Source organism: Colias philodice, chromosome 31, assembly GCF_061535455.1.
Source record: "Colias philodice isolate Cphi_HAF_F1 chromosome 31, ilColPhil1 Martin Lab GWU primary, whole genome shotgun sequence".
Classification (NCBI taxonomy): domain Eukaryota; kingdom Metazoa; phylum Arthropoda; class Insecta; order Lepidoptera; family Pieridae; genus Colias; species Colias philodice.
The window spans coordinates 2,951,013-2,967,637 of NC_143116.1; the positions used below are offsets into that span (position 1 = coordinate 2,951,013).

At 33.6% G+C, this 16,625-nt stretch overlaps 1 protein-coding gene across 1 annotated transcript; it reads right to left on the bottom strand.

Moving 5' to 3' along the window:
* Positions 1 to 995: 995 nt before the first annotated feature.
* On the bottom strand, positions 996 to 10,054 carry spo (spook). Its single transcript, XM_089713618.1, has 2 exons — positions 9,622 to 10,054; positions 996 to 3,476 (listed from the first exon to the last, which is right to left on the bottom strand). Exons 1-2 carry the CDS (start codon positions 9,983 to 9,985, stop codon positions 2,236 to 2,238), a joined length of 1,605 nt encoding a protein of 534 aa, XP_089569744.1. The 5' UTR covers positions 9,986 to 10,054; the 3' UTR covers positions 996 to 2,235.
* Positions 10,055 to 16,625: the final 6,571 nt, after the last annotated feature.

Consider the following 16,625-nt stretch of genomic DNA (forward strand, 5'->3'; position numbering starts at 1 on the left):
ATATTGTTTTCACATTGCTCTACATCTAACATTTTTTTTTCTGTGTATAATTATTTAGATTAAATATTAAATTCAATCCAATTCTCAAGTAATGCTGTATGTACCTATAATTAGTAGCCAATTTAGATTAAGACTTTATGTACGATTATTTATATAATGTTACAAATTGAGTTACTGTTGGTGCATCATAAAAAAAAAAAAAAAAATTGACCAATTAACCAATTACCAATTACCAATTAACCAATTAACTAGCTGTGCCCTGCGGTTTTACCCGCAGTGCTTTAGTTCTGTTAGTGTTCTTAGCGTGAAGATAATAATATATAGTCCCGCCTCGTGATCAATTTTCTTCTATTCTTTATAAATTTATATTATTTATAAAGCACAAGCTTTCCACCCGCAGCTTCGCCCGCGCAGTCAAAGAAAAACCCGCAACGTTCCCGTTCCCATGGGATTTCCGGGATAAAACCTATCCTATGACCCGGGGTAAAAAGTAGTAATGTCCTTTCTCGGGTATCAAAATATCTCTATACCAAATTTCATGCAAATGGATTCAGTAGTTAAGGCGTGATTGAGTAACAGACAGACAGACAGAGTTACTTTCGCCTTTATAATATTAGTGTATGGATTTGAATGCCGTACAACCAAAAATATCAAATTCAGAAAAGTTAATTTTCTTTACTAGAAGTTTATAAATATGTAATTCTTTAATGCTATATCTATCTTTATAAATATTAAATTTATCCTAATCCATTCAGTAGTTAAGATGCAATAATATGACAAACAAACAAATAAAATAAATATATTTGAAATTTGAATTTGAATTTTTTATTTTTTGAAAATAATTATTTTTTCTCCATTGAGCCTATCTATGATAAGAATAATACAGGTAAAATAAAAGACAGAAATTATAATATTAAATGCTTTTTTAATATTTATTTTGATAATCACTTATTTTCTAAAAATGCGAAATTTTGGTACATTCTAATTATAAAAATGCAACATCTGTTGAAAAAAATAATATAATCTTTTAAATATAAAAATGGCATTTCAAACAATTAATAACATAGGAACTAGGAACCATATAAATATAATTAAAACAGAAATTATAAAATATATAATAATTGCAAGGAAATAACTTTTTTTAAGAAAAAACAATCGCCATTTTTATATTTTATCTATGGATTTTAATTTTTGAAATTTGTTTACCATAGAGCATTTCTTGTTTATTGCTAGCATCAAAAATATATTATGTCGAGCGAAAATGAGTAATTTTTCGCTAAATTCGTCGCCTAAATCTTATTTTACTACTAAACTATTTTGGTTCGTAAAACTTCAATTACACAGTTTTCCATAAAATTATTAAATTATATATAAAATAAAGAATAGTCTAGAATAACATTTAAAAAGGGCAAAATTAATACCAAAATCGCAATTATGTATGTTCAATTTAGAAAAAAAATGTGTGCGTGTACTAGTGTACCTACACACGTAAGAAGTGAAACTTCTTTATGACCTTATTTTTCAAAAAATAATTTACTATATGCTTGACAGAAATACGTCGAATCACGCGTGGTAGGGATAAGAAAAAGATGGCGCGTAACGGAACAATGTCACGCGTAACGAAAAAATGTTACACTAAATTTTTTCCAACCCCGATAAAGAAGTTTCACTTCAAAACTATGAATACAAGTATATAATATATTATAGAAAAAAAATAGATTTAAATGTTATTTAGACAATAATTCTGATTATAACAAAAATAATATAGGTCGTTAAAAAAGTAAAAAACACGCTTAAAATCAAGAACTCATTGTCACCGATCCTTGGTGCACTTTGAATTAAATCTGTCCGTTTAAAGTCAAAATCGAGTGTAAAGGAGTCGGTTCCATACAAACATACAGGTGAAGCTAATACAAGCGTGTTCTGTGATATTGTAGTTTTACAAACCATTGACTAAGCTAAATTATCAAGTCCAGTAACATAGCAGTCGTTTAAATAAAATAAATTTAACAATACCAAATCATATCAACATTTGGATAACTTAATGGCGTAATATCGGCTTTGATAAGTCTGTAAGAATAAATCAAAATATTTAATCCTAAAGTCAATTATTTCAAGAAATAAATAGTTTTTGAGCGTAACTCACAAATTGTATTATGTGCGAGAATCACTGCAAGTTGAATCTAAAACACAATACAATAAAGAGATTTTATCTAAAAATACTAAATATATAGTTTAATATTTTCGCGGCAAGAGGTAAAGTGGATAGGTTTCTTTGGGTAGGGCAGCGCATGCCGGCTTTTGTCGTAAGTCATCTTTGCTTACAGCAGCGACGTCAAATTCCTGAACTATGTTTGCGAACATTACGAAGCTCATAGTGGTCACCATGGTTTGTCCTATGCACGTTCGTTTGCCGATACTAAAAGGCAAGTAGTGTGGTATATTCTTCTTCACGGATACAACTTCTTTCTCCATTTCTTTGCTCTTATCTATCGGGCCTGTTCGTTCGCTGTCCGATTCCATACCAGAATCGCATAGAGAGTTCCTTCGTACACGTATTTTTGTCTTTTCCAGGAACCTAGATGGGTCAAATTTCTCTGGCTCGTTCCAGTATTTTGTAGATGTGTTCAACTCGTAGTTGTTGATGAAAACGATGGTTCCTTTTTCGACTCCGTAACCATCTACGGCGGCGTTTTCTGTTGCTACATGAGGGACGATTGGTGACGAACAATATCTAAGGCATTCTAGGATCGTTGCTTCTGTGTACGGCAATGATGGTCGGTCAGTTAGTGTTACGGCGCGTTTACCTTTAGTCACACCGTCAATTTCTGCTTTAATACGCCTGCCAACTTCAGGATCTCTGGCTATAGCTGTCAGACACAACATAACTAGATTACCAACAGAGGAATGTCCTCCAAGAAAATCTTCAAGCATGAATATGATTGTGTTTCTATCAACTGTAGGGTCGTCATGCAGCACTCGTAGTAGACCATCGAGGAAGTCCTTTTCAGGCCCTTCAGTGTCTAAATTCAGTTCTCTTTGCTCAATGATTCTTGACAGAATAAAGGTACGAATCTCTTGTGACCAGTGTGATAGTTTCTCCATGTGTTTCTTGTAAAACGGAGCGAGGAAAGGCAGGAAATCGACGGCGTATCCCTGGTTAATCTCCCAGAAGATCTCATCGAAGTAATCCACGACTTTCCTGAATTCAACATCTGTGTCAGCGTCGAATCGGATACTGCACATGTAATTAGCGAACATGTTCATAGCTGTGGACATTAAGAGCGGTTTGAGGTTGATTGCGCCCTCTGTACTGCGTGTAATGTGTTTCAACGTTTGTATAAGTTCAATGGATTCGAATGTAGCAACGGAACCGATTCGTGCGAAGTTGTCTGTGTGCTGTTTGGGCCCGCAGTGGCGACGCGCGAGGTTTCGTCTGCGGAGTTGTAGGTTCGACCAATCGCAGAGCGCGAGCGCTGGAAAGAAGAAAAAGTTTGGTTAGTTTGGACGAATTGTTTATATTTAAACTAGAGTAAAATGAGAAAGAGGAGGCCATTAATACATCTGACTCAAATATTATTATGACATTATACAGGGTGTCCTACTATTGGTTATCTAAGCGCAAAGGGAATTGTAGTTTTGCATACACTGATCACGTAAAAAATACTTAAACAACAAAATTACGCATAAGTATTTTTTACTTACTCAGCGTATGCAAAACTATAACCTCCTTTGAGCTTAGTATACCAACAGTAGGACACCCTGTATAGGTATGATAATATTATGTAGTTGCAGTTTATGATCAATGCTAACAATTAAGAATAAGAAGAATGAAAAGGGATCATTGAGATCTTTGAAATATCATAATGTACAAAATAACAATAATAAGAAAACTTAATAATAATCATGCCTGAACTAATTCAATTTAAATAATTTATCTAACTGAGTTGGCCCTGCATAGAAACTAAAAAATATAGACTATGCCAGTTATGAATAATTTAGCTTTGAACAAAATAAATATATATCGATAAGTTTTTTTTTCATCTTGCATACTTTACTGTTGTATAACGAACAATTTGTAATCTCTATTAAAAAAAACTCAAAACTCAAACATTTATTTATTCAATTAGACTTCTTCTAGTAGCGCTTTTGAATCGTCATTACATATTTTTAACATTTACCACTGATTCGGAAAGCAGTATCTATGGAGAAGAACCGGCAAGAAACTCCATAGTTGCTCTTTTTATAGAACTGGTATATAAGTGAACTCTACAAAACCACAAGCATATGCTAAATCATAAAGTTTGCATGTGCGCACGGCATTAGCATGGCATGCATTATGTATGAACATATGTCGTTTGACGTTGGTCATTTGAAATTATGATTCTGAACGATTATAAATAAGTTCGGATGGATATTACGATCAATATACAGGGTGTCCCACTATTGGTATACTAAGCGCGAAGGGACTTATAGTTTTGCATACACTGATCACGTTAAAAATACTTAAACAACAAAATTACTTCAAAAATTTTTTGCTAAATTTTTCCTGAAAATTCATGCTTCGCAGTTCGCGCAGCCGGCATATATCTTAGCATTTTGTCTATGAAAACATAATCTTAAACGATAGCTCACGTGCGGGTAGTAAAGTTGGGCGGGTTGCTTGTTATGGGTTTGAGAGATTTTAGAATTCATCTATTTGAAAAAAAAATGCGTCTGGAATATTATAAGTATTTTTTACGTACTCAGCGTATGCAAAACTATAACCTCCTTTGAGCTTAGTATACCAACAGTGGGACACCCTGTATAACCAGCATGTCACTATGTTCCTAAAAAGAAGTAGGTAAGTAAAGTAGTAATAATCAAATATATGAAAACACGCTTTAATAAGATAAACTCATGAAGATATTGTATTGTCACCGATCCTTGATAAGTGTACAAAGTTTGAATTAAATCTGTCCGTTTAAAGTGGGTCAAAATCGAATCCAAAGGAGTCAGTTACTTACAAAAATAATTATATACAGGTGACGATAACAAAAGCGTGTTAAAAAAAATTCTACCTATCAATTTTTCAGGAAATAAGTAAAGTGATTTCTTTTTAAATTTCCCAAAAAATGAGAGAAGTTCCTATATGTAAAAAAATAAATAAATATAAATTTATGGTTAATTTGATTATTGAGGTGGTAAGAGAACTGTGAAACATTCAGAGTGGAAATTATGAAATATTAATAATTCCTATAACATAAACATCTATATACATAAAAATGAAACCCGTTTCGCGTTGTCACGTCATCACGTGTGAACGGCTGAACCAATTTCGATAATTCTTTTTTTTAAATGTTTATGGAAGTCCAAGGATGGTTCTTATGTAGAGAAAACATAAATAGGTACCACGGGCATATCGGGGGTGGACTGCTAGTTCGTAATAATTTGATGGCCGAGTGATGCCGCTATATGAGATTTTAAATTTAAAAACTATAATATGTAAAAAAAAATGTTGTGTGGTTTTATGAAACCACGGTAAAAGTGAAACTGTTCGAACGGTTCCGAACACTGCTTTGTGTAGCGCATGTCGCGTGCCGAGTAGGTATACCTACTCGGCAGCCGCGATACACGCGACATGCGCTACACAGACCAAAAAGTTTGAGACGATGTAATAAAAGTTTCACTTTAAAAACTTTGTAGATAGAGTGTAAACTTTGTAGTAGTGATATAAACTTTGTAAATAGATAGAGTGATTCAAGAGAAAGGTTTTAGTATATAATTTATTAGGTTTTAGAAAAGCGGGCGAAGCCGCGGGCGGAAAGCTAGTTAATTAATAAATTAGGATTTAGGATAATTAATGAACTGGGTTACTATTTTAAGTAAATCCGTTTGTCTATCTCTTCTTCACGCCTTAACCACTGAACCGATCTGGATGAAATTTGTTACAAAAATAGTTTCAGACCTAAGAAAGGACATTCGTCTACTATATCAAATACGTGTTTACGTATAGGTACGTGGTCGAACCGCTATAGCTAAATAATGTGTATTTTAAAGTGAAACTTTTATTACATCGTCTCAAACTTTTTGGTCTGTGTAGCGCATGTCGCGTGACGGTCGGCTGCCGAGTAGGTATAAAGCAGTGTTCGGAAAGTTTCACTTTTACCGTGGTTTCATAAAACCACACAACATTTTTTGGATAATTTTTTTATCTTCTATACAAATATTATAAAGAGGAAAGGTTTGATTTTTTGTTTGTTTGTTTGTTTGTATGAATTGAATAGGCTCCGAAACTATTTGGCAGATTTGAAAAATTCTTTCACTGTTGGAAAGCTACATCATTTCTGAGTGACATAGGCTAGGTTTTATCCCGGAAATCCCACGGGAACGGGAACTATGCGGGTTTTTTTTTGAAAACGCGGGCGAAGCCGCAGGCGGAAAGCTAGTCTTATATATAAAAATGAATCGCAAAATGTGTTGGTAAGCGCATAACTCGAGAACGGCTGAACCGATTTCGATAATTCTTTTTTTATTATATTCCTTAAAGTACGAGGATGGTTCTTATGTAGAGAAAACGTAAACATGTACCACGGGCGAAGCCGGGGCGGACCGCTAGTTAATTCATAAAATATAAGACACGCATTTACGCAGTAGGTTAGTAATACTTGCATTATTTCACATGACGCATAAAATATCTGATTTCCCAAACGTTTGCTAAATAAGAAGGTCATTTATAGTTATTATAATAAATATTGAGATTCTTAAGTCATGAGCGGTAGCGTTAGCGATATAATTTTAATAAATTTAAATCTATACTAATACTAGCGGTCCGCCCCGGCTTCGCCCGTGGTACATATGAAAAATAGATGTTGGCCGATTCTCAGACCTACCCGATATGCACAGAAAATTTCATGAGAATCGGTCCACCCGTTTCGGAGGAGTATGCAGACTAACATTGTGACACGAGAATTTTATATATAAGAAAGAAGATTATAAAGCTGAAGAGTTTGTTTGAACGCGCTTATCTCGGAGACTACTGGTCCGATTTGAAAAATTCTTTCGGTGTTAGATAGCTTATTTATCGAGGAAGGCTAACATCACGCTACGACCAACAGGAGTGGAGCCACGCGGGTGAAACCGCGCGTAGCAGCTAGTCTTTAATATTTATGATTGAGATATTTATTTTAATGCAAAAAAGATGGTTATTGATGGAAATTAGACGTAGATTTTTTTGATTTATAAAGCATGACGCTTTAGTTCCTGTTGTCACAAATCTTTAGGGATTAAGTATAAGTTTACTTGCATAAAGCTAAAATGTTGTTAAATGACATCATATTAATCCATACTAATATGTATTACAAATGCGAAAGTAACTCTGTCTGTCTGTCTGTCTGCGGGTTTTTCTTTGCCTGCGCGGGCGAAGCTGCAGGTGGAAAGCTAGTTTCCAATATGTCTTCACCTTTTCCTTTTTTTCGAAATTGTGGAAAATTCTAGAATATTCTTATTCAATAAATCGCTACCGCTTATGACTTGTACTTCGACTATTTATATCTACTACGCGCTTATAATTAATTTATTCCTATGCAATGATTGTTTATATGTCAAGTGATTCAACAAATTTTTGGATTTGTTACCTCAGAACTTACGACTGGGTGAACCGATTTTGATGACTTTTTTATATTTTGAATGCCTTCCGGTTGTTTCCATTCAAATTTAGAATAGCCTTGATTTACTTAATACGATCACGAGGCGGGATTCGAACCCGCGTCTTTCGCCTTCCCGGGCGACGTCTGACCTATCTGCCACCCGTGATCTCGCCAGAGCAATCGAATTTATTCTACTCTTTTGGTTTTATGTGTTACACGACACGCCACCTATTGAGATGATTTGTTCTAGAAAGTTTTTATTTATTAAATCGCTACCGCTCATGACTTGTGTCTACTATCTATGCACTTATAATTAAGTTATTCCTATGCAAGATCGTTTATAGGTCAAGTGCTGCACATATTACAATGTATGGGAACAGTGGTAACAGTCGTGGGTTCGATACTCGGAGATAGTCTTATATAACAACTAGCTAACCGCCCGCGGCTTCGCCCGCTTTGTCTAATACCTAATAAATTATATACTAAAACCTTCCTCTTGAATCACTCTATCTATTAAAAAAAACTCCATCAAAATCCGTTGCGTAGTTTCAAAGATTTAAGCATAGGTACAAAGGGACATAGGGACAGAGAAAGCGACTTTGTTTTATACTATGTAGTGATTTAAACACAGTCTAACTACCAGGGATCTGTCACTTTAACAGTTGTCTATGTGAAATACGACAAAACCAGATTAAAAAGAACCCGCGCTTAAAGTTAAACCCTGTCTAAAGTTTTTTTATGGTAAGACAGTTCATTTTTTAAGTATTTACTTGGGTTTGATTTAAAGGATGTTAATGTATGATTTTGAATAATTTAACGGTTTTTAAATGAGATTTACTTGTGCAATAATTTTTTAACTTTTTTGCACGATATTCCTGCATATATTAGGAGAACAGCAATTAGCTTGGAAATTTGGAAGCGAACCAAGTCTAACAACGAGTCAAACAAACTACCAATATAAAATCAAATAGTAAGTTACGCGTGTAAAGCATCAAAATCCATTAATTAGTTTATGACCTACTTTTTATAAATATACCTATATTTTTTTACATACCTACTAATAGGTATCTACTAATGCTGACATGGATAATTTTTATTTTTAGATTAATTTTGCAATATGAATTTTAAGATACTCAAGAAAAGTAGGTAAAAAGGCAGACTTATTTCGCCATTTTAAAGTCGTGCCTTTCTAGGGTTGTCACCCATTTTAACAAACTATTTAAATAACGCAGGGCTGTCAATTCTTCAGCAGGCGTTTCAAGTCAAAATTATAAAAAATGGCTGTTGTTTAATGCAAAACTAAAATCTAAGTATATTTTCAAGAGATATCAAAATCTATAAACATAGTTACTTAGGTATAAAATTGTAAATACTGCGATAATTTAGGTGGTAATAATTTTTACTTAAAAATAAAATAATATTACGCTGTAATATGAAGTATTGTTATCAGCATTTTAACGGTCATGCAAAGATTTTCGTCTATATTTTTCGAACAAAATTCATGATAGAGCGTCGAAAAAATATAAATGGCCAAAATGGCGGGCAAATTTTAAGTAAAATAATTTAAAATACAGAGCTATCTTTACGTTACTGTTAAAAATAACAGTTCAAGTGGTTAGTGTTGCCATATCAATTCTTAAAATTTGCACGTCAACACTTATGAATAAAATAATAAAATATAGTATGATTTACAACGCATATAATTATGTCTAAATTATAATCTCTTAGTATCAATTGACAATCAAATTAAACTTTATTGGTCTTACCACAAAACAATTTAAACACAGTCTAACTTTAAACCAGGGATCTGTCACTTTAATAGTTGTCTATGTGAAATACGACAAAACCAGATTAAAGAGAACCCGCGCTTAAAGTTAAACCCTGTCTAAAGTTTTTTGTGGTAAGACCATAATATAATATAGGTATTGTGTTCTATTTTTTTTTATTTAGACATATTTACACGAAAAATATAAACAAAATATGCAATACTCACAATTATTCCTATCCCCAGCGAATAGCTGATGGAATCGCAAAAAATCAGGTCGTCCACTGAAGAATTTGCCGTTTTGATTCAGAACTTCTCTAATCAATTCTAGATTATTCACAACCAAGCACTGCGAACTCCCTAATTTAATGCTGAATATGTTGCCATATTCCTTCGAAAGCTCCGTAAAAGACTGGAACGGAGATTCATGTTTGCCCAAAAGATGCAAGCTGCCGATGACTGGTAATGGCGTAGGGCCCGGCGCGGGCTGCAATTCAACAATCCCTTTTGACTTTTTGCATACAACCGTTTTGCGTGTGAAATATTTGTACGCGATCAAAGCGCAAACAACGATTATTAGGAGCGCACTCATTTTTATTCTAAAAGAAATTTTTTGAGTGACACAACCGTTGACAGGAGAAAAGGCGGGAATGAGACGCCAGCCGGCACTGTGGCTCAGCCGCCATCTTCTCGATATATATAGGGACTGTATTTGCATTTTTGCAACGCGCATACAATTTTTTCAGGCCATTTTCAACTTTAGCACCTTGTGATAGGGGTTTTTCGTGTACACAATAGGACGAGCGTCTGCTTGTTTTGTACAATATAATCGTTGTATCATATTTTTTATTGGCACTAAGATTATGTACGAGATGCCTACAGTGCAAATTAGTTCAAGCCAGGCTCTGGTTCTGTTTTATTGTAAATATAGGTTTGTGTTAAAACAGCGATGGGCCGCCATTTTCAGCGTTGCCATGGTAACGGAGCGGAGTTAGATTCGGTTTTCCGTTTTCATACATAATTCGGACGCTCATACTTAATGCATTTTGGTAAGTTATTTGGGTACTATTTATGAAATATAATTAAAATATGATACGGAGAAACAATATGAATATGAAATACATTAGTTTATGATTATTTGTGACTTAAACAATTAAATATAATTAGATAAATTAATAGGTATATTTAACTAATTATAGCAGGTATGTTGATAAACACAGTTTCAAAAGTTGAAGTCAAAATTAATTTACAAAAACTGGTCTATAATAAAAAAATGACTTAAAAATAACATTTCTGGAACGAAAATTCTTTTAAAACTAAGTATAGCAGACCGACTGACCGCCTCCTCGGTACGGTGGTTGACGCGAGAGCGTAACACCGAGGGGTCCTGGTTTCGATTCCCGGTGGAGACGAAGAAAAAAAATGTCTCGGTCTGGTAGGACACAGTAGGCTGATCACCTACTTGTCCCTAAAGGAAATGGATCAGTGAAACAGATGTATGCATATTGCATCTGCCCCTTACCCCACTAGGGGACACGAGACTTCACTTTATACAACCTAAAAATACTTACATAATAGTATCTAACATCAAACATTTTCATTTCATTTTATATCGTCAATTCATATTCGGTGCTTCTTATTTTTATTTTTTTATACGCTCCGAATTATTGAGAACATTACATATTAAAAATCATATAGTTTTTTGGAAACGTTATTTAAAAAGTTTCCTATAAAACTAATTTTTTGAAAGTCATTAAAAAAACGAAAGCTCTATTAAAACGTTATATTGGCAAGAACAAACATAACATAATAAACAAATGGCATAAAAACGTATTCGTCACAGGAAGGTAGAGATAGGTCTTAAGATATGTGCATATTATGAGCATTGAGCTGTATGCCTAAATCGGAACCTAAGGAAAAATATAGTGCTAAGTTAACGTAGCCCGCGACTTCGCCCGCGTTTTCAAACAAAAACCCGCATATTTCCCGTTACCGTGGGATTTCTGGCATAAAACCTATCCTATGTGTTAATCCAAGTTACCCTCTATATTATGTGTGCTAAATTTCATTGTAATCGGTTCAGTAGTATTTGCGTGAAAGAGTAACAAACACACTCACATCCTCACAAACTTTCGCATTTATAATATACTAGCGGTCCGCCCGGGTTCGCCCGTGGTACATGTTTACGTTTTCTCTACATAAGAACCATCCTCGTACTTCAAGGAATATAATAAAAAAAGAATTATCGAAATCGGTTCAGCCGTTCTCGAGTTATGCGCTTACCAACACATTTTGCGATTCATTTTTATATATAAGAAAGATGTAGGATAGGATAGGATAGTAATTATCTGTGATTTGAGAAGCCTTTAAGTTTAGAAATTGGAAATTTCCGATTATGCTTTCCTTTTTAATGTAGGTGAGTTGTTAGAAAGAGTTTTTGAAATAGGGTGTTTTTAAAAACAGTAAAAAGGGATTTCTAAACTTATAATAAAATCGAAGGAAAGCACATTGAATGTTTACTATCAAACGAGCGAATGCACATTCTAACCCCACTATGTCAAATTCTTTTAGTATAAACATTATTCGTCCATGGTATAAAGGCGTAGAGCAATCTTTCGTTGTTCTTAGTGCGTTCGAAAAGTTTCTATGCAATGTTCTAATACTGAACAACACTTAATACGAGTTTTCGTTAACACTAAAAGATCACGAATGAATGCTCTTGCTCTCTACTACTATGTTCGTTTGATGTAAATTCGCCGCGAAAGTGCGAGCACACACAATCGTATCGATTCTTAATATATTAATTCGTTTTAATAAATATTTAGTAAATTATAAACACAAATAATGACATTAATGATGATTTACAATGCTATTAATGTATAACTGTTTCTCTATAAATATATTATACTAGCTGTTCCCCGCGGATTCACCCGTATTGCTCAGCTCCTGTTGGTCTTAGCGTAATGATATAATATAGCCTATAGCCTTCCTATAGGCTATATTATATCCTATTCCTTTTCTCCGATAAATGGGTTATCTAACACCAAAATAATTTTTCAAATCGGACCAGTACCTAGTTACTGAGATTAGCGGGTTCAAACAAACATACTCTTCAGCGTTATAATATTAGAAAAGATAGGGACATACATCTTGAATCGACTTTGTTTATACTACGTACTCTGTGATAGACCAGAAGGCTGATCACCTACTTGTCCCCAAAGAAAATCGATCAGTGAAACAGATATATAATGAATCTGCCCCTTACCCCACTAGGGGACATGGGACTTTACTATTTTTTCACACTCTGTGATAAAAACTTTTCTTTTTTTAATCTATATTTTAGTTTCCGCCCACGCGTCCCCAGTAAGGTCGAGGTTGGTTTTTTGTAAAATAATACACATTTGAATTTCGAGACTCCATGACGTAAACGGCGGAATATATTGTAATAATCATTTTATAGCGACTGTTGCTTGTTGGTTTTTTTTCTTTTTATGTGTCGATTAGATGGCCTGTGTCAAACTTGAGTTGAATTTAGAAAAAGTTCTCTTTTCGTTTTTGGCGGCTAGAAAAAAAATAGTACCTAAGTATGATATTAATAGACGGCCTGTGTCTTTGGCTTCTTCTGAATTTAAAAAGTTATTTTTCCTTTTTTCGCAGCAAGAAAAAAAATAAGTATGATATTGATAGACGGCCTGTGTCTTTGGCTTGTTCTGAGTTTAAAAAGTTCTTTTTTGTTTTATGTGGCTAGAAAAAAAGTTGACAGATATTTTGGAGCACAGATAAGTTAAAACTATTTGCGTGATTCGTGTTTATACAGATAGACGAATATTAATTATTTAAGTCCGAAGTTAAGAGAGCTTTTAATATTTTTTTTGATAAGTATCCTCATAATATGTTAAAATATGTGTGTGTTCTACTGTAACACTTTTAAAAGTAAACTCGATAAATAAGTGATTGAGTTTAAATTGTCTGCAGAAAACATGAAAGCTCTGAAGTAAATTGAATAATATATAATATTTTACGAGAACCAAGACTAAACAAAAATATGATAAATACATTAGCATTCTCCAATCTCCTTAGTGGAAATTAAGAAAAATTAAATTTAAAAGAGATAGTCGATCTACGTCATATGTATTATTAATGTCTGGCCAGTTCTGGCAATTTTTACACGCTTTATATTAGCTTCACTTGTATGTTTGTATGTTTGTAACCGACTTCTTTGGGCGCGATTTTGACCCACTTTAAACGGCCAGATTTCGTTCAAACTTTGTAGATTTATTGAGGACCGATGACAATACACTAATTTGATAAAATTTTCTATTTTATAGTTCGGTTTTCTATAAAAAGCGTGTTTTTTAGTTTTTTTTAAACTATTATTATTTTTTTTTATTTAACTCCACTGTTGTTTACATTTTCCACTAAGTTCTGCGCACGACTTGGTCCGTATCCTCATTTTATTTGTCGAATAAAGCCTTGAGCATATGAATAGTTTAAGTTCAAAAACAAATTTTGTGTCAAAATAACTAATATTGCAATAAAAAAATATGTTGTTATGTTCGTTTGTTTTTGCAATAAGACTCCTCGTGCTATATTTTTCGTGTTTTTTAGTAGTTCCTGTATTTTGCAACGGTGCATTACAAATATTTAACTACTATAAACATAACATATATAATCTACTAGAGGTCCGCCCCGGCTTCGCCCGTGGTACATATATCGCAATAAAAAGTAGCCTATGTCCTTTCTCGGGTATCACAATATCTCTATACCAAATTTCATGCAAATTGGTTTAGTAGTTTAGGCGTGATTGAGTAACAGACAGACAGACAGAGTTACTTTCGCATTTATAATATTAGTATGGATTTAGATAAAAAGGAAATATTAGTTAATTTAATAGATAGATATTTATAAATTGTACTTAATATATTGTATTGCAATATCATTAGGAATACGATTGGGTGTGTTTTGGCATGTATCGAGTTTAGCACGAAAGTTATTTGCTGCTGCTTATTTTATTGTTGAAGTAGGCTCTCGAGTCGTGGCTTCGCAACTACATATTTGTTATTCTTATACCACCCCATAACACCAAATAGACCAATAAATCGCCAATGCGCAGCTTAACCGTCAGCGTTCTTTTTACATGACCCGACCTATAATTGTCACATAATTATACAGGGTGTCCCACTATTGGTATACTAAGCGTGAAGGGACTTATAGTTTTGCATACACTGATCACGTAAAAAATATTTAAACAAAAAAAATTACGTTAAATTTTTTTGCTACATTTTTCCTTAAAATCCATGTTTTCTTCTCTATCAGTATTCTTCGCGCAGCCGGCATATATCTACCGCTTCGCTAATGTGAGCATTTTATCAATGAAAACATAATCTTAAAAGAAAGCTCACGTGCGGGTGGCAAAGTTGAGCGGGTTGCTTGTTAGGGGTCTACACATAGAGTTTTAGAATTCATTTATTTGAACAAAAAAATGCGTCTGGAATTTTATAAATATTTTTTACTTACTCAGCGTATGCAAAACTATAAACTCCTTTGAGCTTAGTATACCAACGGTGGGACACCCTGTATAAATTGAGTTATATTAGTTGGAGAAATTTAATAAGAAATTTACTTACTATGAATGAATGAATGATATATCGATGTGTAATATATAAATCAATTTCTATTGAGTAACTAAACCCTTTATTAAAAACTAGCTGTGCCCCGCGGTGTTACCCGCATTGCTCCGCTCCTGTTGGTCTTAGCGAGATGATATATAGCCTTTCTCGATAAATGGGCTATCTAACACTGAAAGAATTTTTCAAATCGGACCAGTAGAACCCGAGATTAGCGCGTTCAAACAAACAAACTCTTCATATTTATAATATTAGTATAGATTATTGAAATAAACAAAGGAAATATAAGTTTTGTACATTAGATCGTAAATAAAAACCGCTTTTCAGTGTTGTTAATAATTTTTCACGATTTTATCTTCCATTTTGTACAAAAAATAGAATTTCTATAAATAAACAAAAATACCACGCCCTACATGTAAAAAAATAAAGAAATTTCGTTTAAAAATCGCCCCACAATCGGACTTTTCCCGTTGTAAAACAATTTCTCGGAAAATCGAGATTTTTTACTGGCAATACATTATTTATGAACGGCGTTCTACTTTTTAATTCTAGTTTCAGGGAAGAGATATGACTGCTAGAAAGAGAGGTCAGTATGAATGAACTTTTTCCTTTTTCCATTCACTAGATTTTCGCTCCCATTTTTTTTTATTGAAATGAGTTAAAATCTCAAAAGTCTTAGTTTAGCGGGTTCTAACACGTTTTTTTTACACTACTATTAATTATCCAGACATTTCGAACACTTCACAGGAAACTTGGCTCCGGATAGACTGTACTGAAGTCTGAAAATAATTAATCACTACATAGTATAAAACAAAGTCGCTTTCTCTGTCCCTATGTCCCTTTGTATGCTTATATCTTTAAAACTACGCACCGGATTTTGATGCGGTTTTTTTTTTTTTTTTAAAAGATAAAGTGATTCACGAGGAAGGTTTTAGTATATGATTTATTAGGTTTTAGACAAAGCGGGCGAAGCCTCGGGCGGTAAGCTAGTAGATTATAATATCTATAATATACCTACAAATGAAACGCTAAAGTTGCTAAGCGCATGTTCTCATGCGCAACGGCTCAACAGATTTCGGCCTATTATTCTATATATTTACCTATCTAATAAATGAATAATAGTAATTATCTATACCTAAATGTTTTCATGATTATATTAATCCATAATCCATACTAATATTATAAATGCGAAAGTAACTCTGTCTGTCTGTCTGTTACTCATTCACGCCTAAACTACTGAACCAATTTGCATGAAATTTGGTATAGAGATATTTTGATACCCGAGAAAGGACATAGGCTACTTTTTATTGCGAAATATGTACCACGGGCGAAGCCGGGGCGGACCGCTAGTCTCCTATATAGCATTGTTTACTCTTCAATTTAGTTTAAGCATGTAGTCAGCGACTTTTCGTTTAAATGACTGAAATTGCACACATGCTATGGCCCCATCTTTGTTCATGTATCTAAATTCTAAACTTACAAATATCTACTAAATATATGAATTAACACACCTTATTTCATTCGCATACCTAGTTTTATTTTTGACAAAAAGCCATGGGGCCTTAGACAAAGTAACAATTAAAAAACAATAACGAAGTTAGAAAA